At 34.9% G+C, this 25,687-nt stretch overlaps 1 protein-coding gene across 1 annotated transcript; it reads left to right on the top strand.

Moving 5' to 3' along the window:
• The first annotated feature begins 912 nt into the window (after positions 1–912).
• On the top strand, positions 913–25,097 carry LOC103712526. The gene is made up of 13 exons (XM_039134478.1): positions 913–1,113; positions 3,911–3,970; positions 4,053–4,106; positions 4,228–4,288; positions 4,455–4,531; positions 7,929–7,978; positions 12,618–12,700; positions 17,797–17,867; positions 17,948–18,088; positions 19,755–19,887; positions 22,767–22,909; positions 23,006–23,104; positions 24,829–25,097. The coding sequence occupies exons 1-13, from the start codon at positions 1,075–1,077 to the stop codon at positions 24,922–24,924; spliced, it is 1,107 nt and encodes a 368-aa protein (XP_038990406.1). The 5' UTR covers positions 913–1,074; the 3' UTR covers positions 24,925–25,097.
• Positions 25,098–25,687: the final 590 nt, after the last annotated feature.

The raw sequence follows: 25,687 nt of genomic DNA on the forward strand, positions 1-25,687 counted from the left end.
TTGTGGCAAGAAAAATACCTCTCAGGTTGTTAACAATATTCGAAATGATTCATGTTTCTGAATCCAAAATCCAAACCTGATTCATGGACTGGACTTACTCCGAACTAAATGGGAACTAGGTTAATTCAAGGCATAGCAGCCTTACCTACCTATTCTAGATGGGTGTGGCAAATTTCGAAGGGAACACATGATGCCAAACTTCTCAACTACCACGTCGAGACAAGCTTTCAAGACGTAGCTGATCTAGAATCATGCCATCAAATTTGGACGATGCCATGCCAAAACCTCAAATCCAGGGACCAGATCTGACCTTATCATTAGATGAAGTATAGCACTTGGCTCAAAGTTAAAGACCCAAGTCTAAGGGCTCGTTTGGTTCGCGGAAAGCATTTTTCCTCTTAAGAATATGATTCCTGAAAAGCAGATTTCTAGAAAGAGAATATCTGGAAAAATACTTTTGGCATGTTTAGTTGACAATGAAAAATTGACAGATTTTAAGAGTGCTTATGTTTTGTTGACCATCCACTATTATACCTTTAATAAAAATTAGATGTTTAATGCCTCTTTAATGCTGAAGGTTTTTTTTAGAAAAAAATAAAAATGGAGTGATTTTCGGTTCACGGAAAAATAACTGTCTTATATTTCTTATGAGAAAGACTTTTCCATGAAACATGTGAATTATATTTTCATGAGAATACAACTTTTCTGTCTCTTTCATTTGAAAACTCGAATCAAATAAGATGCATCTTATTACTTTCCTGCTGATCATACTTTTTTTTTATTATTTTTTTGCAAACCAAACGAGTCCTAAAATGAGCCAGAATCCGGGTCACCAGGCACATGGACCCAACCTGACCCGGTGGCAACCCTACCCATTCCATATACGCAAGTTTCAATTGGTTGGGTCCAAAATAGCCACCCTAACGAGATTGCTTGGGGATTTGACGGCGGTCTCCAGGCAACACACCCTAACAAAATCCTTCCCACTCCGCCGACCGAGGCGGCCTGAAACGCATCGCCACATCCTTCAACCCTTCTGCTGCCCCTGCGCCGGCTTAGCAGCTCCGCGGCGAGATGGGATACACAAAAGACCAGCTGCTTGCTCGCCTACGAGTATTATTTCTTCTCCCCTTCCATCCATATTCTTCTCTTTCCACACCCACAACATAATTTATCCTGCAGATTCGATTTTATTTGGCTTCAATCCGCTAAAGATTTTATTTGGCTTCAATCCGCAGACCTTGTCTTCTGTTATTCTCTTCCTCTCTCCTTTGCTTAAATTTCTGTTAGTTTTTATTTTTGAGTCTGTTTTGCGTAGAATTGATAAGTGCGCTTTTCTAAATCTACGATGGCCATTCAGTTAGATGCTAAAACAAAAAACGGAAGACTATAACCTGTTCTTAATTTAGGGTCCGTTTTGCATTGCTTTTGTTTTCTGTTTTCGTTTCCAAAAACCCCGAGAAGAAAAATGAACTGGACCGAGCAACATGTATGATGAAGCCCTTTTTTCATATAATTTTTTGTAAAATCTTTAAATTTTTTGGTAGCAAAATTTTGTTGGCTTGCAGGAGTATGGATCAATAGGATGCCTTGAAGGATGTTGTTAATTTATGAGAAAATTACTGGCTGTGATAATTATCACCATCAGTTCTTGTTCTGACTATTTGGTGTTGGTTTACGAATGCTGATTCAAGAACAACTTCTGGTTTTATGTCGCACTTTTCTAAAGCTTTACTTAGAAATTCCGTCCATATTAGTTCCTGTCATGCCCTTCTCTTTCCACGCATAAACTCTTGCATTGTATTTCCTAAAAGGCAAGTAGACAGCTTGATCTTGCATTATCTCCAACTTGTATATTTGTTTGTCAATTTAGCTGTTATAGTTGTGGTGCTAGTCTGATTGTTCTCTTATAAGATCGAGAGCTTTTCAACTAATTCTGTTGAGACAAAGTTCGCCAGATTACCACCATTATTCATGAATTCACAAAGTTCCCTCCTCATGCCCATAGCCTGATTGTACAGAGTTTCTTACTTTTCTCCTCATGTCTATGCCTTGATTGTGTTTTGATGCTATTGATCCCTTTTTTCTTGTAAGGTGGACATGATGTGGACTGCTTACTGCAATTTTAGGACACTCCTTATGATCCTTGCTGTCAAAATATTCTTCTTTGTGAATCTTCAATAATCTTGGATACATGAATAAAACTGGGAGGAACAAGGCATCTCATCACAAGACATAGTCATACACATTGAAATTCTTTTGTTCCTTGCAACATCTATGAATTTGTGACAGTCACTGGACATTTGAAGGGAAAACAGTGACCCACTTGTTAGCTATAAATTGAACAACTTGACAATGCATTAAATTCAAAAGATCATCTATTTTCTTTTAGTACTTTCATTTTTTGTTCGATTTTGTTAAGACTTAATTGGTGCTTGCCATGGTGCTTGATTTGGACTTGGAGGAAGAAAACAGAAACTAAAATTATATCATGAATTTTTTGAAGTAACCAGTGTGGCGACAAATAGGGTAATAAGATGGATAAGCAGTTAAGATGCCGGATCAGGTAAATGACAGTAAAAGGAACAGGAGGAGACTGAAATTCTTCATTTTTTAGGTTTTTAGTTGGGTTTTTGATCTGTTTGGGTTGATATTGAATGAAAGGTTTGAATGGTTGTTAATGCTGGATGTGGTAGACAACTTGCCCATATCTGGATGAAGCTCTGACACTGATGATTTAACTTAGAGAAAATGAAGGGAAATAATGCATGGAAAATGGAAAGGAGAAAAAGCGGCATAGATAAATTGTGCAGTCGAATTGGATTTCATTTGCCAAAATTTGTTTCAATTGGATATCCTTCTGTCCATCTTTATAGGATAGATGGCTTGGCCACTTATACTGAAGTTCACAGAACTCTGATTGAAAGATAAGGTGTATCAGAAGCTAAATCTTTTGATTTGCCAGTGATTCCTATTTACCCTCTTCATATTGTTGCAGTTAAAATCCACTGGATACTTAATATGTCCCAACAAAGTTATTTTTTGGATCAACTATGGCAAGCACTGATTTTAAACCTTTCAGCCTGTCATGTACTATAAGAGAAGTCCGAATGTGGCCTGTCATGAGCCTTTATCCAACGTCAAATTCATTCTTCTGATTGTATCACGTCATATGGACATAAGGATGCTAGCTATATGTGCGTATATTTGCATGTTTTGTGTGCACACACCAAGGATTGAAGTTTTCTGCACAGGTGGTGTGTTGGCTTGACGCCAATACAGAATGTGCCATGCCCTGTGTCAAGCCTGTCAGTGCTTGTTATGCATTGGCATTAGAGCATGCCAAGTACTGTCACACAGCTGGTACAATGGCCGTGTTTCATGCTGGTATGCACAGTACATATTATCTCATGCCTTGTCATGCTGAGTGGCACTTAAGTCTATATGTGTGTCTGTTCAAGTAGGTAATTATATGTACATGCACAAATATTTTATCATGTTCCCTCCTAAAGATATTCCCTGATATACTATTGGACCATATGAGTTGATGCTGTCTCTTGTGAAGAACAATGCATATTGACCAATATGCAGACAAGGAGATAAATTTTTGTTTATCAGCAGGTTCTTTTTTTGTTGATTCATGATACTATCCTGCAAACTTAACAGTCTTTGGTGGGTCATTCATTATGCCTTCTTTTTATGTTATTGATCAAGACGTTTGATATTGCCTCTTGGCAATTGGAAAGAGCTAGGGTTGGATATATGAAAGAAGTGAGTAGAAAGAGATATGTGAGAAATGTAGATTTATTTGTCCCTCCAGCAACTAGACATCCTCAGAGAATGCCTATGGCTTTGCTAACTTTCACTAATCTGTTCACTAACTTATGACTTCATTGCTTTCTGCATGTAGGAACTCCAGATCGATTTCATTTGCTATGATCATCCTGCTGTATTGACAGTTGAAGCACAGGTTGGTAAATAAAAAATTGCTTCCTTTTTGTTTTGTTAGACAATTATAGGCATGGTTTGAACAACTTCTGGATTTCTGTTAGGCAAAGCACGTTGCTCATTTGGGAGGTGCATTAAGTAAAAATTTGCTGTTAAAGGTAAATTCCAGAAACTAGTTGAGATTTCATTCCCCCCCCCCTATAAATATGTTGAAGATATTTACAAAGTGCGCCTACCAGTTTGTCTTCTTTAACTGATCTTGAAGCTTGTCACTTGCAGGACAAGAAGAATAGGTTTTATGTTGTTTCAGCTCTCGCAGGAACAAATATTGACATGAAAGGTGCATTTATTTTTTCTTTTTATTGCTCTAAGCTCTCCATTATTAATAGCATCATAAAATGGCTGGCTTCATTCTTTTCCCTTGAAAGAGTTCTTCGTAACTCACGTATCTGGATATCCTGTTTTCTTGGGTTTCTGCGGTATTGGATTATGCTTTATAAAAATAGTTTTGTCCCAACGGCTTGGTTTGGGAAAAGGAGGTTTGCGAATGGCTCCTGAAGAAGCTTTGCAAGAAATACTTCAGGTTTGTATTCCTAGCACTGACTTCTTGTATAAGATTCCTGTTACAATTGACTTTTTGCAGCATTTGAGTTTAATCATAGTTATAGCCTATTATAATAGCTGTTGATTTTAAGACAAGTTTTACCTTCCACCTTGGTAACTTGAAACAACTGATGTTGTAAATGCCCAAGAGTTGAGCTAAGAGGTTAAGGAGATCATCCCTTTTGCTAATGATGTTTTTGGTTGGAAAAGAGGAGGGGAGGACCTACAAGAACTAGATGAAACATTGATAAATGTGGATTGAATTTGTGCTGAAGGGTTAGGAAATATGAGTGAAGACATAAGAAGACCTTGATGGATATTTTGGTAGTGATATTTAACAAGATTGCTTATGGAGATGTGCTGGTGAAAGGCAAAAGGATATATGAATCAACCATAATAAAATTAGATAAGGTTGGCTGGCTTTTATTATAAGATCAAGTTGTTTAATTAAAGGTGTTTAGAATGATGGCTGTAGGACATGCAGTAGAAGAGTTGATTCTGGTTATAAGTGTATTGTCTTGTGGGTGTGGAAGTCTAGAGTTTGGTTGACACCTCTAATAGTGCCGACACTAGTGAAATAGGCGGTGGATTAGCCGAGTGAGAAACGACCAACCATTGACTTTGTTCCAATAATAGGAAATTAAGGAAAAAAGTTGTTAAAGGGTCTTCAATAATTGTGACTGTAGAGATGACTACTAAATAGGTCTTTATATGTGGTCAAACTAACTTACTGCTCTATTTAACTGAAATAGGTGGCAAATTGCGATTTTAAGGTTTTATTTGGCACAACTAGTTGCAATGGAGTATGTGGGTGTGTAGTTATCTTCATGTGTACTATATTTGGGCAACAAAGGGGACAAAATCAAAGGTAATCTAGGCCCAAAGTTGCTGAGGAGTCATTTTTTCCCTCATGAAGAGAATAAAGATTATGGTAGCTGATCAAATAGTCTTCATTTCTTTCTTATTTTCATTTCTTTAGGCTGTCGGAGAAAATATGATTCATAATCTTTATTTTCTTTGTTTCCTATAATGTAGTCCTAGATATACTCTACTTTTTAGGTGGGGTCAGCTGCTGTTAAAGGAAGAAGGTTGGCTTGATGGTGGGTTTGCACATGGGAGAAAGCTATGTTGATAGGTTGTCAAAAGTGTTAACTCTAACAAGGTACAATAAAATTTTGTAAGATGTTGATCTTAAAGGATTGTTTTAAGGCATAAATTCTTTGGGAGAATTGGCTATTCGTTTCGGAACAAAAGGATCAATACCTTTTGCATCCCATTCTGGATTTGTAGATTGTATTTTTCAAGTTGGTCTGTAAGGAGTGGACACCCATATTGCAAGACCATATAAACCAGTTACATGAAATGTGCCAAAGCCAAAGCAAGCGACCTTTGAGAGAAATAAATGAATTCCAAAGATCTTGGGCACATCCAAAGAAGCTTTTCCTAAGCATTCATCATAGAATATAATTCTTTTTTGGTCTCGAATTTGAAGATCTATTGCACTTGAGAAGTGCAATGAGAGAGTCCTCGTTCCGTGGATTGGATCTTGGCATATATTCTATTATATCAATTCCTCTACTAGAAAAGTTGGTTGTGGTCATGAGACTGTGAAAGAAGGGATGCTGTTCAATATTTTTTTAAAAGTATAAGAATATCACAATGAAAGCAAAATGTTAGTTTAGATATTGTAATTTCTCTGTCTAAGAGAAAGATTACTCCATGCTGGGGAGTCTGCCGCTTCTCTAAGTCAGTTTGTTTTTCATAAGAATGTTATTACTTGAGTGTGCCGTCATTTTTATTTGCATCCAAATTTATGGAAAGCCATGTTGCAACATGTGGTTTGGTAGGCGGTCTGAAAGTATAGGCACAGATTTTTTTTTTTCTGAAATAAAAGCTTTTCATCTGGAGCATGTGGAATAATTTACTTGCTTCCTATATCATTAAAGGGTTATTGCTCCTCGAGAAAATTGAGATTTTGCATTTAGTTCCTTAGGCCAAAGAGACTATTCTATTTAGCTGCTTGTTTCGCATTTCTTATTTTGTTAAATTATTGTCATAATGTCATCTATATGTTTTTCTTTGCAAAGGTTGTTTTTTATCAGAAAGTTGGTTAGAATTATAGTAAAGACGAAAGGACTTTGAGTTATAATGCATACTTATACCCTTTAATGTAGTAATTGAGAAAATTGCTGTTGCCCTGTAATCTTGACACATAATCTTGTTATTGATTTATTATGTTTTCAACTGTAGATTGGTTTCAGTTTTGCTTTACTACTTAAGTTGTATTCTTGTAATTCTTGGCTAACATGCAATCTTATTCATAATTCCTTGGCAAACTTGAAGCAATATTATAACCACAACCACAACCTTCCTGCTTTTTCCTAACTATACGGGATTGGCTTTATGGATCAGGCCATCTTTGATGTTATTTGAATGTTATCCATATCTTTCCTTAAAATCTCCATCCATGTTATCTTAGGTCTTCGCCTCTTAACTTTTAACATAACTAAAGTATCCCTCCTTATTGAAGTCTCCTCATTTTTCATTGTACATGTCTCTGTATTGTGACAATCGATTTCCCATCACTTTTTCCTTAATTTGCGCAACTGCTATAGCTCTTTTACTATGTCCATTCATCAATCTATTATTTCTAGCTTTACCACATGTTCATCTTAACATACTCATTTTTTTGCTACATTTAACTTTTTTTTGGGTACCTATTTTATTGTCTAGCTCCAGCACTCTGCCATACAATATTGCAAACTTATTGTTGTTCTATAAAATTTTTCCTTAAGTCTTCAAAACATATGCCTATCCCATAATATTCCAGATACCTCCCTGCACTTTATCCAACAAACTCTAATTATCTTAAATATATTTTCATCTATCTTCCCATTATTTTGTACAATAGGTCCTAAATAACGAAATCAATCACTTTGTGGTATCTTTTGTCCAACAATCTTATTCGGGATCATATCTCCATTCACATTCTCACTAACTTTACATTCCATATGCTTTTTCTTTGTTTTACTGATTTTTAAAGCCATTGTTCTCTAAACTTTTTCTCCATAAGTTTAATTTAATATTTATTTTATTTCCTTTTCATCAATATTATGGTACATCTTCCTGAATACACCAGTAAATTCTCCTATAATATTGTGAAAAGATATGGGCTTAGACAATATTATGTTTTCTTAAATTATATTTTTCTATCTTTAAAATAAAATTGTTCTGATCTGTGCTATTCATTTAAGTGATATGAAGCAAATATTCACACACATATATATAAATACACTCATGCACATATGTACATGCATGTATACCTATATTCACAAATGCTTATGTACATACAGTGATAAGTTCTATGTTTTTGCCAGGTGCCAATGGGATGTGTTACTCCATTTGCATTAATTAATGATTCTGCAAGGTATATCTTTTGCTTAATTATCATCTTCTTTATCTTGCTTTGAAATAGAAGTGTTCACTTTTGGCACTTTTAAAGCTGTTAATGCTGCAAAATCTAGTGTGCCTAAGTTTTTGGTAATGCACATTTCACTTCATATTAGATGCTCCCACTATTTCTTTCTGTTTTCTTGTCATACTTTTCACCATGGTTATCCCACACGGGATTTGAATTTTACCAAGAATTTAAGAAGTGATCTGTATTCATATTGAACTAGATTGGTGAAGGACTGGTACCAGGGACACCCTTGGTACCGATACCTTTAAAAATTAAAAGAAATTGGTGCCTGCTGTTATGCTTTGCACTAACTACTGTACTGAATTGGTATGATACACTATGTACCAGCACCATATTTTACGCACCCGACCATTTTAGGATACTTTTGCATTTTTTGGATTTTTCCTTCACGTTTTCTTTTAGTAACTTGGTCTTGGAGCCTTTCTTTTGCATTATATGAAAATCTTAGGTAATTTTTGGAAATAACCTGTAGTCAGGTATGATCAATTATTTAAGAGATTGCTTTTCATTCTATGTTTGTACTATTGTTTGACTTTTGAAATTCTAAATATTTTAGAATTATTGATGCAGCTCTTGGAAAGAGAATAAGATTTCTGTGTATGGTTTATTTGCAGAGATAAGATTGGATCTGTTTTTTTTTCAAGTTTGATTTCCGCTGAAAACAACAGTAATTAAATTGCATGATAGAAAATAGTAAGAAGTAGGAAAGGAGGGAGGGCCTAGTGTTTGAGAAATAGGAAAGGGCAAAAGTGTGAGATAAGAAGAAGTGCATGCATCCTTTTTTCTCATATATGTGTGTATATCTGTATGTACATATGCACTATATGTATGTTTATATATATACATATATATAGTATATGTCTACATATGTATGTATATATAGCATATTTATTTGTATGTATGTATATGTAAATGAGAAAAAAACATCCAAAACCCTGCCTATAACTTGTGTGAACAATAGCTTTATAGCATAGACTTCCTTGGCCTTCCTTTTCTGATCTAGAGCTCTCATAGGACTCAAACAACTTCTTAGTCAAGGGACTCAACTTTCTTTAAGAGTTCTAATTGAACCAGGATTCAGAATAAGAAAGTAACTAATCAAATAGGGAGATATCATATCACAACTGAAACCTAAACAAATCTGAAATAATTTGTAACTAGATGATACTCAAGCTAAGATAACTTGGGGCAAGTAATACCTAGTCAATCCCTTGTTGTCCAGGTGTTGATTGACTGAAGCACGATTTGCAAAACTGGTACAAGGAACCACACCAGTATATTACTGGTATGGAATAGTACGATCAAGTATGGTCTAGTAGGCATCCCGTACCGAGACAGGCTTTCAACGCTTTTTTTTCTTCCACTCCTAGCAATAGTAGCGCCCGAACCCGGGTGATATGGGGTGGTTCTGCCCAGTTCGGACTGGTTCAGCTAACAAACTGAACTGAACCTTGGTATGGTACCATACCTTACTAGCACGGTATGATATGATTGGTATGGGATGATAAGGGTCTGAACAACAGTCTTTAGACTGAAGTATTATTTGGTAGATCGTTGTTGAATAGAGAGCCATATGAATTTGCTTGCTCCATGTCAGCTTGCTGTTCAGCTCGTTTGCTTGGCTGACATGGCCGAACTGGTTGCCATCCGCTTGGTGGTCCCAAAGATCCTTCTCTGTTGCACTGCATCATTAGCTGAGCTAGATCAGATTTCTTTGTGCTTGTGGAAGAATCTTTGGAGGCATTGTTTGCAGTTTCATGGTCTTATTTTTGAAGATGAAGTTGTAAGTGTTATATGCTCAACCTTTCTATTGTAAGTGTTATATGAGGTCCTACATGATGTTGTTCTGTAGTCCACAGCAGACATCTTCAAAAATAACACTTACAACTTACAATACACCGGTACGGGTATGCACCGGTCCGAGTTGGTTCACATCGGTACACGTACGGAGCCAAGTCAGTGCGAACCAGGCCGGTTCGCACCAGCCAAAGCGCGGGCGCCCCGCGCGGGCGCGGGGCCCTGCACTCGTGCGGTTCCCTGCACAGGGAACCACACCCGTGAGTTGGAAACCACACCCACGCGCTGTTCCCAGCCCGTGCAGGATATTCAATGCCACAGAGTGGCATTTATGTGCGGGTGTGTCCGCGCGGGTTTTTTTTTCTTTTGGTCTTCGTCGGTACAATATCGGTTCGGTTTAGTACTGTACTGGTACCAACGCCCACCGGTATGTCGGTACAATCGGTACGGCGAACCTTGCATCTAATACTGCTGCTTCACAACATCCCTTTTGTAGTTGTTTAGCCATCGTAGCTGATGCAGGTTTTTTTTCCTTTTTCTTTTCCTCTCCTTTTTAGCTGCATCTTCATGTTTAGCTTTTCCACGAGCTTTGAAGATGTCACATTCTCCATCTTTTGCTGTAATAATTACACCATATATGATGTGGGATAACTTGGGGATGACTTTCTTATGCGTTGGTCAACCTAATGGGTTAGGAATAGGGTTTTGATTTGTTGGATGCTTGCTGTCCAATGTTAGAAAACAGGATAGAAGCAAAACAATTTGGTGGATTAAAAGAAAGAGGCAAGATTTCTAGGTCTACCCTGAGGTTTTTAGGGGATAGTGTTGTTTGGATATAGGGTTAAAGTAGAATGTTTGTTCTTCACTTGAAATATAATTTAAGCAATCAAACATAAAGAGAGATAAGATGGGGGAAAAAAAGAGGAAATAAAGGAATTGATAGATAAGAGGGAGAGGGGAATAGAAGGCACTGGAGAGAGAGTGATAGGGAGTCAAGGGAGAGAACAATTTCATTCTTAATTCTAGAACTCGTATCGCAATACAGCTAAAGTCTATCTTCTGAGCTTTATTATACACACATATATGTGTCTATATGTATGTATATATGTATGCCTATACTAGCTTAAGAACCAATTGACCAATAAATTAAAGACCCCAAGGAAATTGTGGACCAAGTAACTTGAGTCTAAGTTAAAAGCCAAGACACTAGTAAAATGCTAAACAAGTATAGACTCAATACATAAATGATTTGGATTTTCAAATGGCTTTGATGCTTTAATAAGATCCTTTGACGCTCCTAGCAGCTGGATGAGGGATTGAATAATTATGATATGGATTGTGTCGTTCAGTCCAAGTCCTTCAATAGTGTAACTTATCTTGGCAAGTCGTATGGGGGTTCTGATTATCCTTATCCTTTGTCAATCTAAGCTTGATATTTGCTTTTGTACATGCATCACCTGATGTAGATACAATGTTTGCCTACTAAATCTTCCCAAGTGTCATCTCTAAGATTTCTTTTCCTTCGGATTCATGCTTCTCGGATCATTCTTCAGCAGAAAGAACATATGTCTTAAACACGAGACATATTTGTGGTTTGACCATGTTTGGGGCCCCAAAGTGGGAGTCTTTTGTTTGATCTTTAGAAGCCATTGGAGGCACCTTTGGAGCAGTTGCAGCTGTCTCAAATTGCTTTTCTGGTAATTGGTTTGTGGTTGATTAGCCCTCTGCATAACTTGTCTTTGATCTGCAGAGCAATGTATTGTATGTCGAATCTGAAAACTTGTTTTTTGCACCAGTCTATCCAGAATCTCCATTTGGAGTCCTGCCCAATGTTGTGTTGAATGAATGCCTCTACCTTTTTGATGCCACCATGGGTGGCCAGGTTGTAGAAATGCTCTGTAGGCCATCTTGATTTTTCCTCTGCTTAAGCTGCTGGAATCTGACATACACTTGTTGCATGCATTCAGTTGGCAAGAACTGGCTTTGAAAACGCTCTCTCATCTCAACCCAACTATAGATCTCACTGCATCTGATTCTTTGATTAGCCTTCTGAAGCTATCTCCATATTAGAAGTGGTTGTAGCTGATTGCCCAATTTAGGAATCCCTCCAGGTTCATGCTCATTGGAAGTCTGACATTTATGATTTTATGCCTCTTGTGGACCCTAAAATAACATTCATATTGAAGTTGCAGAACCTGTACACTTTTATGTGGCATCCCTATATAATATGTTTGACTAGACATAGACTACACTGCTGTATCTCTAATCTTGCATATTGCAGAATTGGGTGAAAAACAATGACATTTTTAAAATTATTGGTGTGCCCATGAGAATGTGCTTATGGAGTGCTGCTAATCATCACAACTTTAGATCATACTGAATAGGTTACAGATGAAAGTACTGGGATTGCTGCATTAGAATTAGGGGCTCATATTTGAGTGAAAAGTTTGGAGGAAGATGAATTGTCAAAAAAAAATCTGGATTGTAAAATACTATTTGAAAAAGTACCAAAAAACAAGGAATTAAAAGCAAATCAAGTACAGATGAATGACATCTCTTGTTTATATTGTTTGTTAGCAATAAGCTTCTAATGTTTTGTTCTATAATACCTATTGCTGCGAATTCTGAGAATCAAGTTTTTACTGGATGAAGATGTCCTCGACTCTGTACCAGTATGAACATGTTCTTGATGTTGTACATTTTACATCTTTTTATGCTACAAACATGCATTTCTTTAAAACTGGTTGGTGAATGTTCTTACACAATTGTTCCTGTTCTTTTCATGAAGTGCTGTTTCATTGTTGTTGGATCAAGGTTTCAAGGCTCAAAAGTGCTGCTATTTTCACCCTCTCACAAACGAGACAACTATTTGTAAGTGAGGCTCTTTTCTTTTGTTGCTTGTTGTATAACTATGAAGTTATCTACCGAAAAGGTTGGTACCTTGTCTTCGAGGTTGATTTTTTTTTTTCGTAACAGAAAAGGTTCATATTGCATATCAAGTTTGGCTGCATGATTTGTGCATGTATTATTTTGTTCAGAATCACTGGCAATAGACAATGTTGATTATCAAATACCAAAATATATTCTCCCCCAAAATTCTTACTTGGATATACAAGATGAGACATCAAAGGAACATCTTGTCTCATTAATCAAACTATGCCTTTGACATGGTAAAAGATATATTTTTATCATAAATATATTTTAGTTCTTAGCCATTATATTGCCAAAGAAAGTCTTTGCACTCCAGGCATTTGTAATTCTTAGAAATAGTGCAATTTTTTAGTTGCCAAAAGTCTGTTTTTGTTATTGTAGGAAGGCACCTTGTATGAGGCACTATTTATCTTTGGAGCATCATCCACCAAACATAGTTTGCCTTGCACTTGCCCAAATTCACGTTGCCCACTCTCATGATTATAGCTCAAATGGTTGTTGCATTTGTTTATGGAATATTTTTACCTTGAATACATTTTGTTCAACATATAGGTTTCAGTTCTTCAGCATATTGGTTTTTTAAGAGTATGGATTATTATTTGTCCATTCTTTACCTTGCAAAACAATTTTTTTTTTTCTGATCATTAATATCCTGTCTGGCCTTTTCTTCCTTCATTCTACCAAAGGTAATAGATAATCAGGGGAACGATTTATAAAAACACTTTTATTTTTTTATTATTTGAAAATTTCCATACTTTTTCTTGTTAGCAAATCAACCGTTTGTTTTGATCTGAAGATTTTATTTCTCCCCTTTTATTTACTTCTCTCTAGCATCCACAAAATATTACAATAATGGCTAGTGGTTCATTTTTGGGCAAAATTACACTTGCTGGCACCTAGATCCTATACAACCTCTGTTGCTCTTCTACCAAAGAAAGAAGAAGGAAAAATATTGGTCGCTCCTGTGTTGGATTTCAGCATATTCTTAAGTTGCTACACAGCTATCATCATTTGGCAAAGCTTATGGAGAGCTTGGATGTCGAAGGGCTTCATGGCTAGATGGCATACTTGAAGTCGGAGATAAACCATTTTGGGTAGAAGATCTTACAAATAATTCATGAGAGAAAGATCAGTTTCTCAATCATAGGAGTGGTACAGTAGCAATGGTGGTGATGTTGGACTTGAGGGCCCCATCCATGATATCATGCCATAGGGACATTGGAGAGGCAAGAGAGATGTGCTGACATTGCAATAGACATCCTGAAATGAACTGTAGCCTGAAGTTTTGCTTGATTAGCTCTCTTAGACTTGCTAGCTAGTCATGAAGCCAAAACTTACATAAATGCTCTGATAATTTCATTGTGTGGTATAGGTAACCAATATTTTGATGTATACATGCAAAAACACCTATGCTGGATGATTCTCCTGCCTCTGCTCAAATTAAAAAAGATGAATTCGAGTCAAAAAGGCTTCCATAATTTGAGTAAACAAAAACTGTGAATGAAGTGGAATTGGATCACAAGCATGGAAGTCAACAATACATGTAGATTTTGTTTTTTTTAAAATATTATCTTGTAATGTTTGATGATATTTGTGTCAAGCCACTTTTGTTGTGAGATATCCACCATAGATGATGACATTTGAATTTCATGCTGTGAAATAGGTTTTTTCTTTATATCAATGATGCCAGGGGATATCTTCCACCTTGGGAAGGTTCGGTGAGTTGCAATGTGGATTGGATGTTTCATTGGTAGGTAAGGGTGAAGATATGGACAAACAAGACAGCAAGGAGGGATGCATGATCAAAGTGGTGCTCGAAGCAGACACTGAAGCAGGTGTGGAGATGAATAAAAGTGGACGTGAAATTGGTCTTACGACTTGCTAGGATTGGACCATCTTAATGAGGAGTAAGTGAAGGATGGGTTACGATAGGGACATAGATAATCAGTAAAACATACTTGGGTTCCCATATTGAGAGGTAGTGGGTGAAGTAGAAAAGGAAATAGTGATGAGACAGATTATGATCGTGATAATGAGATTGATGATGATGGTGATGACGATGAAGGTGGGAGATGAGAGGCAGTAGCCGATAATGAAGTAGATACTCAGTAAACATATGTGGGTTTCCATATTGAGAGGTAGTAGGTGAGGTAGAGGAAGAAATAGTGATGGGACAGATGATGATGGTGATAATGAGGTTGTTGATGATGGTGATGACAATGAAAGTGGGAGATGATGAGGGCAGTGAGAGATGAGAAGCAAGTATGGATGGAGTTGCCACTTTTTGACCTCCTCAATCTTGTGTTTATATATATATATATATATGTATGTATGTATATGTATATATAAAGAGAAAGATGGGGGTAAACTGATCAATTCATTTCGTGAGACAAAGAAATGAAGTACAAGGCATGAGTAGAACAGAACAACTAAAAGAGAACTAAATAGGGAAAATAAAAGTTTTAAACAGAAATAGAGAAGAGAAAAGATACACGATTGGCCCAGTCAATCATTAAGTGACGATCTGGTGGACATATTCCTCTCATTTGGATGCTGGCAGACTCTTGGTGAGAGATTTCCAAGAAAATGGCATGCCTGGCCTGGTCACCATAAGCCGAGCTGAGCAATCTTCCTCATCAAGTAGAAATGAACCTGATCTCCGATAAAGTATTATTGCTGCCCTCCATGAAGAGAGTTTGAATTGGAGGATCAGACCAATGAAGGTCTTCTTTTTTATTTTTTGTGTTGATAGCAGGTCAAAGAAGCTCTTCAAGGCAGAGAGAAACCCTTGAATATAATATTTTAAACAGGGGTAGAAGTTCTCTTAACTCAATAGAGTAAGAATCTCATTAAATGACAAAAATATGATACCTTGGACTCCTAGGTTGGTTGTTATGGCATTGTCTTAGATTTTATCATTATACAATGTCAAACAAACTTTGATCATGTCCATTTGCTCAGGAAGGCCAAGTATTACCTTGAGGCCACATTCGCTTGTCACCAATTGATATAATAGGAATCATCAGAAATGACTGCTTGCGAATCCTCTGTTTGGATAAGTCCAGGTAAATCCAAGTAAATGAAGCAAACCTTGTGAAAATAATTATGCAGTAGCATATTCTGGTTTGCAGTAAGATATCATGTAATCATTATAAAAATATGATACAGTACAATATATGATGTTATAGTGTGATATGACATGATATAATTATGAATGTCAATAATATGAAATTATATTATGATGCATGTTATAATATTAAAATACAATGGTGTACTAGAATTATTATTAAGGTATCTTTTGTTTATAATATCTACTCTACATATTAAAAGAATATCACAAATTGTCACTATTACTTTTAAATCTATATAGTTAATGTAACTATTCATTGTATGAATGAAAATTATTATGGTGAACATCAGCATTTAATATATTAGTATTATATGATATTTATGTTTACATAATAATATATAATGTATTATAATTATATTCTTATATGATATAGAATGCAATAGGTAATTAATAACATATTACAACTCAAACACCATCATACTTATATAATATATTTCTTTTTTTATAAATATAATAAGTTACTATTATAAGATATTGTATTTTTACTATTATATTCTAATATATACTCTTCCAAACATGTATAATATAGTTTTATAATTTTATAAAATTTATAATTAAAGTAATTAATTATATATTTTTAATTATAGTCCTTATTTAATGTATTAGTATGATACAATATCCATGTAGATGTAATAAGATAAAATATAATTTTATTAACATATGCTAATAATATAATATGCATTACAATATTACACTACAAAATTACATTATAGTATTACATTACATATTACATTATAGTATTACATTACAATATATAATAATATAATATATTACGTTACAATATTGTGATAATAATATAATGTAATTCTTTTTTATAAATATATCATCGCAAGAATATTATTGCTATTAATCATAGGATGGTTATATTGTATGCATGTATAATATTGGATTAACATATTGTATTCTAGTCTTTAAAATATTATAGTGAATCTATTAAATATCTATCATTATGTATAATATGTTATAATATAAAAGTACATAGTATTATACTATGATTGTAATTTATGTAGTTCATAGAATTATATAATATAGCATAATTTAATATTATAATCAATTAATAATTATGACATATAATATTATGTTACTTTATAAAATAAATTGTATATATTATTTTAATATATTTCAAATTATAAATAATTTATAATGTATGAAACTTGTTTTTCTTATTCCTTGGGCACATTAACAAACAAGGGAAAATGATATCTAAGCTTTCCGCTCTCCTGCGCGGCAGGGCGTGTTTTTTATCCTAGTTTATGGGAGTTTGATACTCACTAGAATTAGTATTTATGTGGTTAAATGAGTTACCAAACATGGGAATGGGCTAGAATAGGAACAAGGTTTTAAAAGTTGAGATATCAATTGACTTGGCGGGTGATTCAAGTCTAAGATGAACAGAGATCTTGGATAATCTCATGTGAAACTGGAAAGTAGGAAAATATGGGAACATTCTATAATTGCTGATATCTTGGTTGAGATTTTGGAATCTCATTCGATATAGTAAATCCAGAATTAGCAAATATATTAAATTATGAATTATATTAATAAAAACTAAAACATCTATGTAGGCCACTAAAATAGTGATTGAAAAATATTTGCTGAGATAGTGACCAAGATCAATTATATGACATATTTGTGGGGTTTGATATCGACACAAACCGAGATCTTGACTAAATGAAAACCTCGAATAGGAAACTTATACTCATTTCCCGTTCTCATTCCAACAAATCAAACGTGGCCTAAGGGGATTTGGTGGGTTTATCTGAGATAAAAGATCAGCAGCTTTGTATGGGTGCACAAATTAGCAACTTATGCATATATGCACTAAGTAAACTTTAGCGAGCTTCTTTTTTTTCTTCAACTCTTTCATTCTATTATATCCATCATGCCTGAGATATGTTTTCATCAGCTCTCAGTGCAAGCGACCTCAACAAGTTTCTGACTTCAATTGGAAGACAGCCAACTTATGTGGACTTGGAGGTGATTTAATTTTAGTGAATTGACAAGTTGACATCAATCTCCTTTGGAGGGTTTGAGTGATGTTGGTTACTTTTTAGTAGGCTTCTCCATTGGTAGGAAAGGACAATCCACCTGATCTTGCATCGCTTGTTCCATCTGGGGTTCCTACTTTGACAGGAGACACAATTAAGGCAGTTCCTGCTCAAATGATGTGTCCAAGGAGAAATCAACAGATTGTGCAGGTTAACCTTTGTCAATGTTCATGCTTTTACAATACATATGCAATATATAGTGCATGTATGATAATACTGTTTGGTGCAACTTTCTTCATTATTTATCACTCCCTTTCCATAGTATTTTTTTTTGCTTTATTTAATCACTATAATATTGCTTGATAAATAGTCAGTGGTTTAGGAATATGTGGTAATTCTGGTGAATGGAAACCTTCAGCCAAATTACTAATGTACTTGTACAAGAATCACAATCTTTTCAATACTTGATTTAAGCATTGAAACTCTTAAAGTTATTGGCTTGTGCTTTGAGTTTCCGACATTAATTATCAATATGGTCATAATCTGAATCTAGACATGCCAATACCAGAATTTATTGTTTGTAGGTTTTACCCTAATCAACTAATTTTCTAAAAGAAATGACCAGATGTAATCGTTTTAACAATTCATAATTGTTACAAGGGCTATAACAATATTTAATAAACAATGTTCAATCTAACATGCTGGCATATAAAGAGATAGGAGAAATGACATTATGATTTAATAGCTGATTGCCTGATTGTGCTGGTAGCATATGATCATAATCAGTTATATGAATTTAACTCGAATATCAACTCTGGACTTAACTTTAGTTTTTTGAGATATTATTGTGCTTACAGGCCTTTGGGTGCTCCTTAATGAATCTTGATATTTCAATCACCATTTCAAATTTTAATACATCATCTATGGTGAAGTTGTTGCAATGACCATCTCTCATATTATCTCCACTGAGATTCTTTATGCATGATATGACACCATATTTCTAATTGTTGTGTTTAGGTATTGATTGCAGAGAGAAAGCCTTCTTTTAGTTGGTAAATTTTGTTAGAAAGAGTATTAATAATAAGATTTATGAAAATTAAAAGAGATTGTCTAATTGATATATGTTCAAGTATCTAAGAAGTGGCTGGCATATGCAAGCGGCTATGGTACAACATTGTGCATGTGCAGTATACCAGCTTATTCGCAGACATTTGATGTTGGTGTGTCAGAGTATCTAAAATATTAGAATAAAATTGCTTATCATAGATTAAAATAAGTGAGAAATTAGAATTGAGTTAAAAATCTAGACAAAAAGTTTTTTAAGTTTACAAACTTATTTGAGAGCCTATTTTAGTACAGTATGATACGTCAAGCTAAGAAAAACAACAATATTTCTTTACAAACGATGTTTAAATGTAAAACAAGCTAATGTGAAAAAGAAATTTATCAATGATGAAATGTTGAACAATCACAACACAAGCTGCTAAGAAGTGAGATGCATGTCTTATAACAATGTTTAAAATATCTTGCTGATAAACAAAATGTACAGCATTTAGGCAACTGATGTTTAATTCGAAGGCACTCCGAAGTAGACCATTTTGTTTGAAGTACCTTGCTGATAAACAAAATGATTTTGCATCCAAGTGTATGAATTCTAAAGAGCAATATGAATTCTAAATTTCTAACTTAAAAATAACTAAGATCTGGTGGTATGCAAATCATACACTTGGATGATTATTTAGAATTCATATTGTCCTTGATTATTTAGCTTATTTGGCAGTCTTTGTTATTTTTAGATCTCTTTCTTACCTTCTCTTTAACCAATTCTAAAAATAATAATTCTAAATAAGCTAAATACCAATAAGCCAAAGACTAAGATTGCCAAATAGGCTACCAGCACAATCAGCTATTTTTAGAATTATTCTTATTTAGCTTATTGTTATCAGCACCCCCTCCCTCCTGCCCCCACCCCCCGCCTGAAAAAAGCAGCCCAGCAAAACTCAGTCTAGGTATGCTTCAAGATACCTGCTGGAATGTAAAGCATTATTTTTTTTCTATCCTAAAATAAAGCTGGATTTAGTTATAGCTTCTAATTTAGATGGTATTTTTAACATACACCCAGATCTTGTTAATGGCATTTTTATATGGTTTTTAATTGATCAATTTGTCTGTTTGGATGTGCTTTGCGAAATCGCAGACAAATGCTGAATTTAGCTTTATTCTCACAACAATTACTTATGTTCTTACAAATTGTAAAATCCTTCATACATTGGAACTGCAAATGTTTAATCCAAGTAAAAAAGTAGATGCTATATTGTTAGTGATTCCTGTTGCTCTGCAGCAAAACATCATTTTCTTAGAAATCATTGAGGAATTCCAAAATTTCCAAGTTAGAGAGGAATGTATGAGATATTTGTTTAAAGACACAAAGTCTTGAACAGCATTCTCACAATATCAAACACCCTGAATAAAGCTTTTTTCCATAAGAAAGGATTTACATTTTGTCATCATGCTAACCTTTTCCTTTATAACATCGTCCACCACAGGGCACAACTAAGTTGAGAGGTCTCCGTTAAAGGATCGATTAGATTTTACAATTGGTTGTCAACTTGAAGCCTTACTTCTAAGAATCGGTGCTAAAATCATGACGAGTGCAATTTTTTCAAATCCACTTTCATGACTTCAATTCGTGTGACTTTTGGTTTTTCTCTCCCCCTACATTTTTCTTCGCATATTTGAGTATCACTACTTATTGGAGCTTTTAATTTTTGTTGTGTGCATACATAAGTGCACACATGCCGTACACATAAATATAGATGCACTATCACACATGCGTAAATGTTTATGTCCCATACAGATATAGAAAGGAACTAGTTGAGTCTGGGTTTTATTTATATTTTCACCAGAAAATTGCCATTATCTTTTAGTATGTAAAACTTTTTTTCATAAGAAATTACGTTTTGATGAAATGTCACTGTAAATGTTTAAAGAAAAGTCTAGTTGCTTAATTGCTCTCATACAGTCAAACTACTATTTGACTAATCTTTCCTCTTTCCAAGCTCTATCCACTAGACTCATTTGGACATATGTTAGTACAATTTGTAATACAAATAGGACAGATGAGAAAGGTTTTCAAGCACCTCTTGTATCATCTGAATGCTTACTATATTCACATGCACTTGAAAGAAATGAGAGTATCCTTGTCATTTGATTGGGCATCAAATGCGTCATTGTTAGCCGTGTGATGCACTTTTTCTTGATGCTTTTATGTCCCACATTAACTTGGAAAAATGCAATTCCCTTTGCAATAAAAGCGCTGTTTTAAAATGTAGTCTATAAGGCCACATATGTATCTGCATATGCATATATGTTCCATTGTCTGCACTGTATACCCTATAGGCAGCTACTACATGCAGTTGGGCCATATATGGGCTGAAAAGATGATTTACTTATGTAATGATCAGGTCTTCACCCAAAAAGGCTAGCTAGAAGGTATTGTTTGGGTTCCTCAGCCCTATATAAGTGCCATAAATTCACCTAGTATAGAACCAATGTAGGACTAAACATACACTCATTGGTCCTCATATCCCTCCATTTTTTAGGCCTTGGTGTCCTTGCTGGGCTTAAGGTCCAAATCCAATCAAATTCAATGACAAGCACTACAAACAACTTGTGGTTAATTGCAAAACAACCAATATTGCAGTATCTTCTAGTTCACATGGGCTTTGGGTTGGATCTGCTTTGATACTATTGGTAACAACCCAAGACCTCATCCAAAAAAAAATTGGTAGACTTGCAGCCTAGTTATCATTTTGTGACCGCATATGCAGCTCTTTTAGCATTGTGCGACCACATATATGACCACTCTCATGTAAGCCCATGCGAGTAAGGTGGGTTCAAGCTAATAGTTGGGTTGGATGTAGGTTTTAAGGGAGCTAGGTACATGTATATTAACAATATAGATGCGGTAATTGTGCTATAATTATCACTAATAAGAATCAAGTACTAATAACTCTTTGCTAGATATTAGCATTATTAATATTGCTATGACTTATAAAATTATTGCCATTATTATAGAATGTATCTGATTTTGTTTAAATATTTAAATTAGTAATCGTATATGTGCTTGCATATGTGACCTTATGCATTATGCGGTCCATGCCATCCATATACCACAGCCATATATTAAAACATTGAATAAAAGTAAAGGTACAATGCTAATTTAAGCAGAGTGGGTACAGCTGTTCTATTTACCTAATTTTTATGTTCATATGTGAGGCATGAATTAGAGGCCAAATACGGAGGGCTGGAGGGGAAATGGGTTGCCTGCTGGCTCTGGGATTTTCTTGTCATGGGTAGAAAAAAGATTTACTTTTTACAGGATCTGAAATAGAAGGGCTAAAATATACCCCATGTTGTCAATTTGTTCCTGAAGCAATTAGCGATGACCATTGGATTTATGCGGACAGACAGCTTGCATCCCTTTCCCAAAACTTTTTGGTTCAAGATTTTAAGCAAGCCCATGCGAGTACTTGAACTTTTAATGAGCATTTCATATTTCCCAAGGGGTCCTTAAGCAGGATTTAAAATCTAAGGAAAAATCAATAATACCTGTGCCTAAACTTATAAGAAAAATATAAGCAGCACAGCACAACATATTTTTTGTAAACTCAAAACTCTCAGAAGAAACACCAGTCAGATCAATCAGGCTTCCTAGCAGAGCATATTTTATAGAAAGTCACTACCACTGCTTTAGCACCCATTGAACATGTACTTTATTTTGTCTATTAAATGTTTGTTTGCTAATATTCGTATTTATTCTGATGTCTTCTCCAATACTGCTTAATGCACACATCCATTGAAACATGCTTTTCTTTCCCATGTTAAGGACAAGCTAATAGTCGGCCGGATCTTCCGAAAAATGCAGTGGAGAAGACTCAAAACAGAGTAGACGCATTGGCTGAAGCTTCTGATGTGGGAAAATTTGTAAATGAAATTATAGATAAAATATCCACAGCCTTTTTATCAGAGGTAATTGAAGTTACCATGCACATCACTTTCTTTACCATCTTACCATCTTTTCTTTCTATTGGAATTTGATGTTTCCTTGGTTGACTAAATTTTTAGGTGTCTAAGAATTCAAATGTTCAACAGATGGAACTTCGTGGACGTTCAGTATTGGATGGAATCAGAAAGCGGGTTGTGTCTGATTTGGAGAACATGACTGTAAGTATGATATGTTGGATTTGTACTTTCTGTTTTGACATATGGTGACGGTGGCCATTTCTTGTTGATACATGCAGGCATACACACAAACATATATTTATAGACATACACACGAACACACATCTAATGACTAATGTTCACGAGATATAACCAACTCAGTTATGCCCTATAGTCATTAATTGATGAGACATAATATAGATAGCCCAGACTGTTCACCATCAGATACATTGTCATGAATGCCCAAAACCTAGATTCCTAATGTTTCTGAAACTTAGTATGCATGCATTATGAGATCACCAAATGAACATTTTTTTTTAAAACAGAGCAAATCATTTACTTTATGATTTAGAAGTATCCGAACTACTTGAGTTTCTTTTTGCTCCATTGTGAGCCTTGGTGCAATGGTAAAGTTGCTTTTTTGTGACCTGAAGGTCGCGAGTTCAAAATTCGGAAAAAGCTTCTCCGCAAATGGAGGTAAGGCTGTGTACATCTGACCCTCTCAAACTCTACAGTGACGGAAGCCTCATGCACTGAGCTGCCTTGCATGTGTTTTGATATATGTAGAAGACAATTGACTTTAGCCTCTAATCTGTGAAATTATACCTTGGGAACAGTAAAGTGATCTTCATGGACATAATTTATAATATTTGGAGAGCTATGATACAAAAAGGGTGGAAAGAGCAAATTTTATACATGGTACCTAAGGACACGAATATCCCTCTCCTTTACTCGTGTGTTTTCATGTATACTTGCATAAAGATAAGGGTATATTTGTCATTTGATTAAGCGGTAAGTGAACCAGAAAATAACATGGTGAAATACTAACACATACAATGCCTAGTTAAGTTACAGTAAAACTCTCTTTCTTTCAAGTACATTGGAATAAAGGGTATTGTATTTGGGATTAGGATACTTTCCAGCTTGTAAAATGAACTGTAAAGTCTAATTCAATCACCTGCTGTGCATCAATCAACAGCAAGTGCTTGAAAAGAGTGAGACATAATTGCAAGCAGGTCTCATCATATTTACCTGCCTTGTTCAATCGCCTACTATTTATTGATCCATGGACGATGGTAGGAGATTATATTGGACTCTAGTTCTTGAAAGGATCTAAACTGGGGTATTAGTGTCAGCATAGAGGGAAAAGCAATTGTCCATATATAAATCTGCTATTTGGAAATTTGTTTGGGAGAGGAAGTTTAATATTCAGGAAAAATATAAACATTAGCCAAAAGTGATGTCAGAATTTAAAATATAGATTCTAAGATAAAAATAGTTTATGCTAGGTCGTACATGAACCTGCAAACATGGGAAAAAGGCAAGTACATCAACAAATAGTATTATTACTTTAATAATTCTTGGCTATTTCATGAAGGAATCATGAGATGCTGTATGTGATGTCAGTATTTTTAAAAATTATTTTCCAATCATTTGGTGATAATAATTTAATTCGAGAAGTTAAAGTAGTTCATAGGATGTTGTGACTGGAGTGGTGGATGATACTTGCATGAAACGAGCAGGAAAGGAAAACACCGAGAACATCCAGTATTGAACTACATAATCTGTGATCTCAATTTATAGAGTCAACCTTGTTGAGTATGTAACTGAGGGCGAGCCTCATATGGTAACCACCATATATAAACTATGAAAAGTGCAACTATGAACACCGTATTTTCCCTTTACTTTCAATAGCTCACAACTAACCGACTGCAATATTATTGCAGATGAGTATGAAGAATGCAGCATATACACAGGGGTTCCATGCAGGTTTCCAATCCATGCTTCAGTCTGGTATTCAAAACCAATCATTCCGAAACTAGTTGCATGATAGGTAGAAGAAACAAAAAGGACTGAACATGATGTATATTTCGAACATATGTTTTTACTTCTATGATGATTGTGGGATTAAAATTTTTGTGTCAAATATCCATTCCTTATCTTCATGTCTACTCGATTCCATTCACAGTATGGATGCATTTGTATGCTTGCATTATAGGTGCACAACGTTGCTCATGAAGTTTGGTGGTTGAGTATTAGTGGTTGAAAATTTCTTTTCACTAATTGCTCCAGACGATTAAGCTACTAGATCAGAAATGAGAATAAAATAAGTTTTTTTCTTTTTTATGAAAGTAAGGTTATATCTATGAGATCCGATTGGAGAGAAGAAATTTTTTTTTCAACTTGCTCAACTTGAATTTTTTTTTAAAAAAGTAGTAGGAATTACGAAAGTGGGGCTTAAAGTCTTCTTTTCTTTCATTAATCCTTAAAATCAAGGTACATAACTTTATTTATAATGTAAGATCCGTTCTAACAAAAATTTGGGTTGGATTGTTCTTTCTAATCTTAGTAGGATACTTTTTTCTAAAACAAACATTTCTAATAAAAAAAGCTAAAATTCTTAATTAGGTACATCTTGTTTCGATATCAACTCTGTTTTTTGTCGCTCTGTCTGATTCTTTTCGGATCGAGAGCTATGTCTGGTCAAAGTCTTATATGAAATGAAAACTTTTAATTTGATCAGCCCATTTCGGAGTTTAACAGAGAAATTTTATTTCAATTCAATATTCTAATTGTAGATTTCGA

The sequence above is a fragment of the Phoenix dactylifera genome, chromosome 15 (assembly GCF_009389715.1).
Source record: "Phoenix dactylifera cultivar Barhee BC4 chromosome 15, palm_55x_up_171113_PBpolish2nd_filt_p, whole genome shotgun sequence".
Classification (NCBI taxonomy): domain Eukaryota; kingdom Viridiplantae; phylum Streptophyta; class Magnoliopsida; order Arecales; family Arecaceae; genus Phoenix; species Phoenix dactylifera.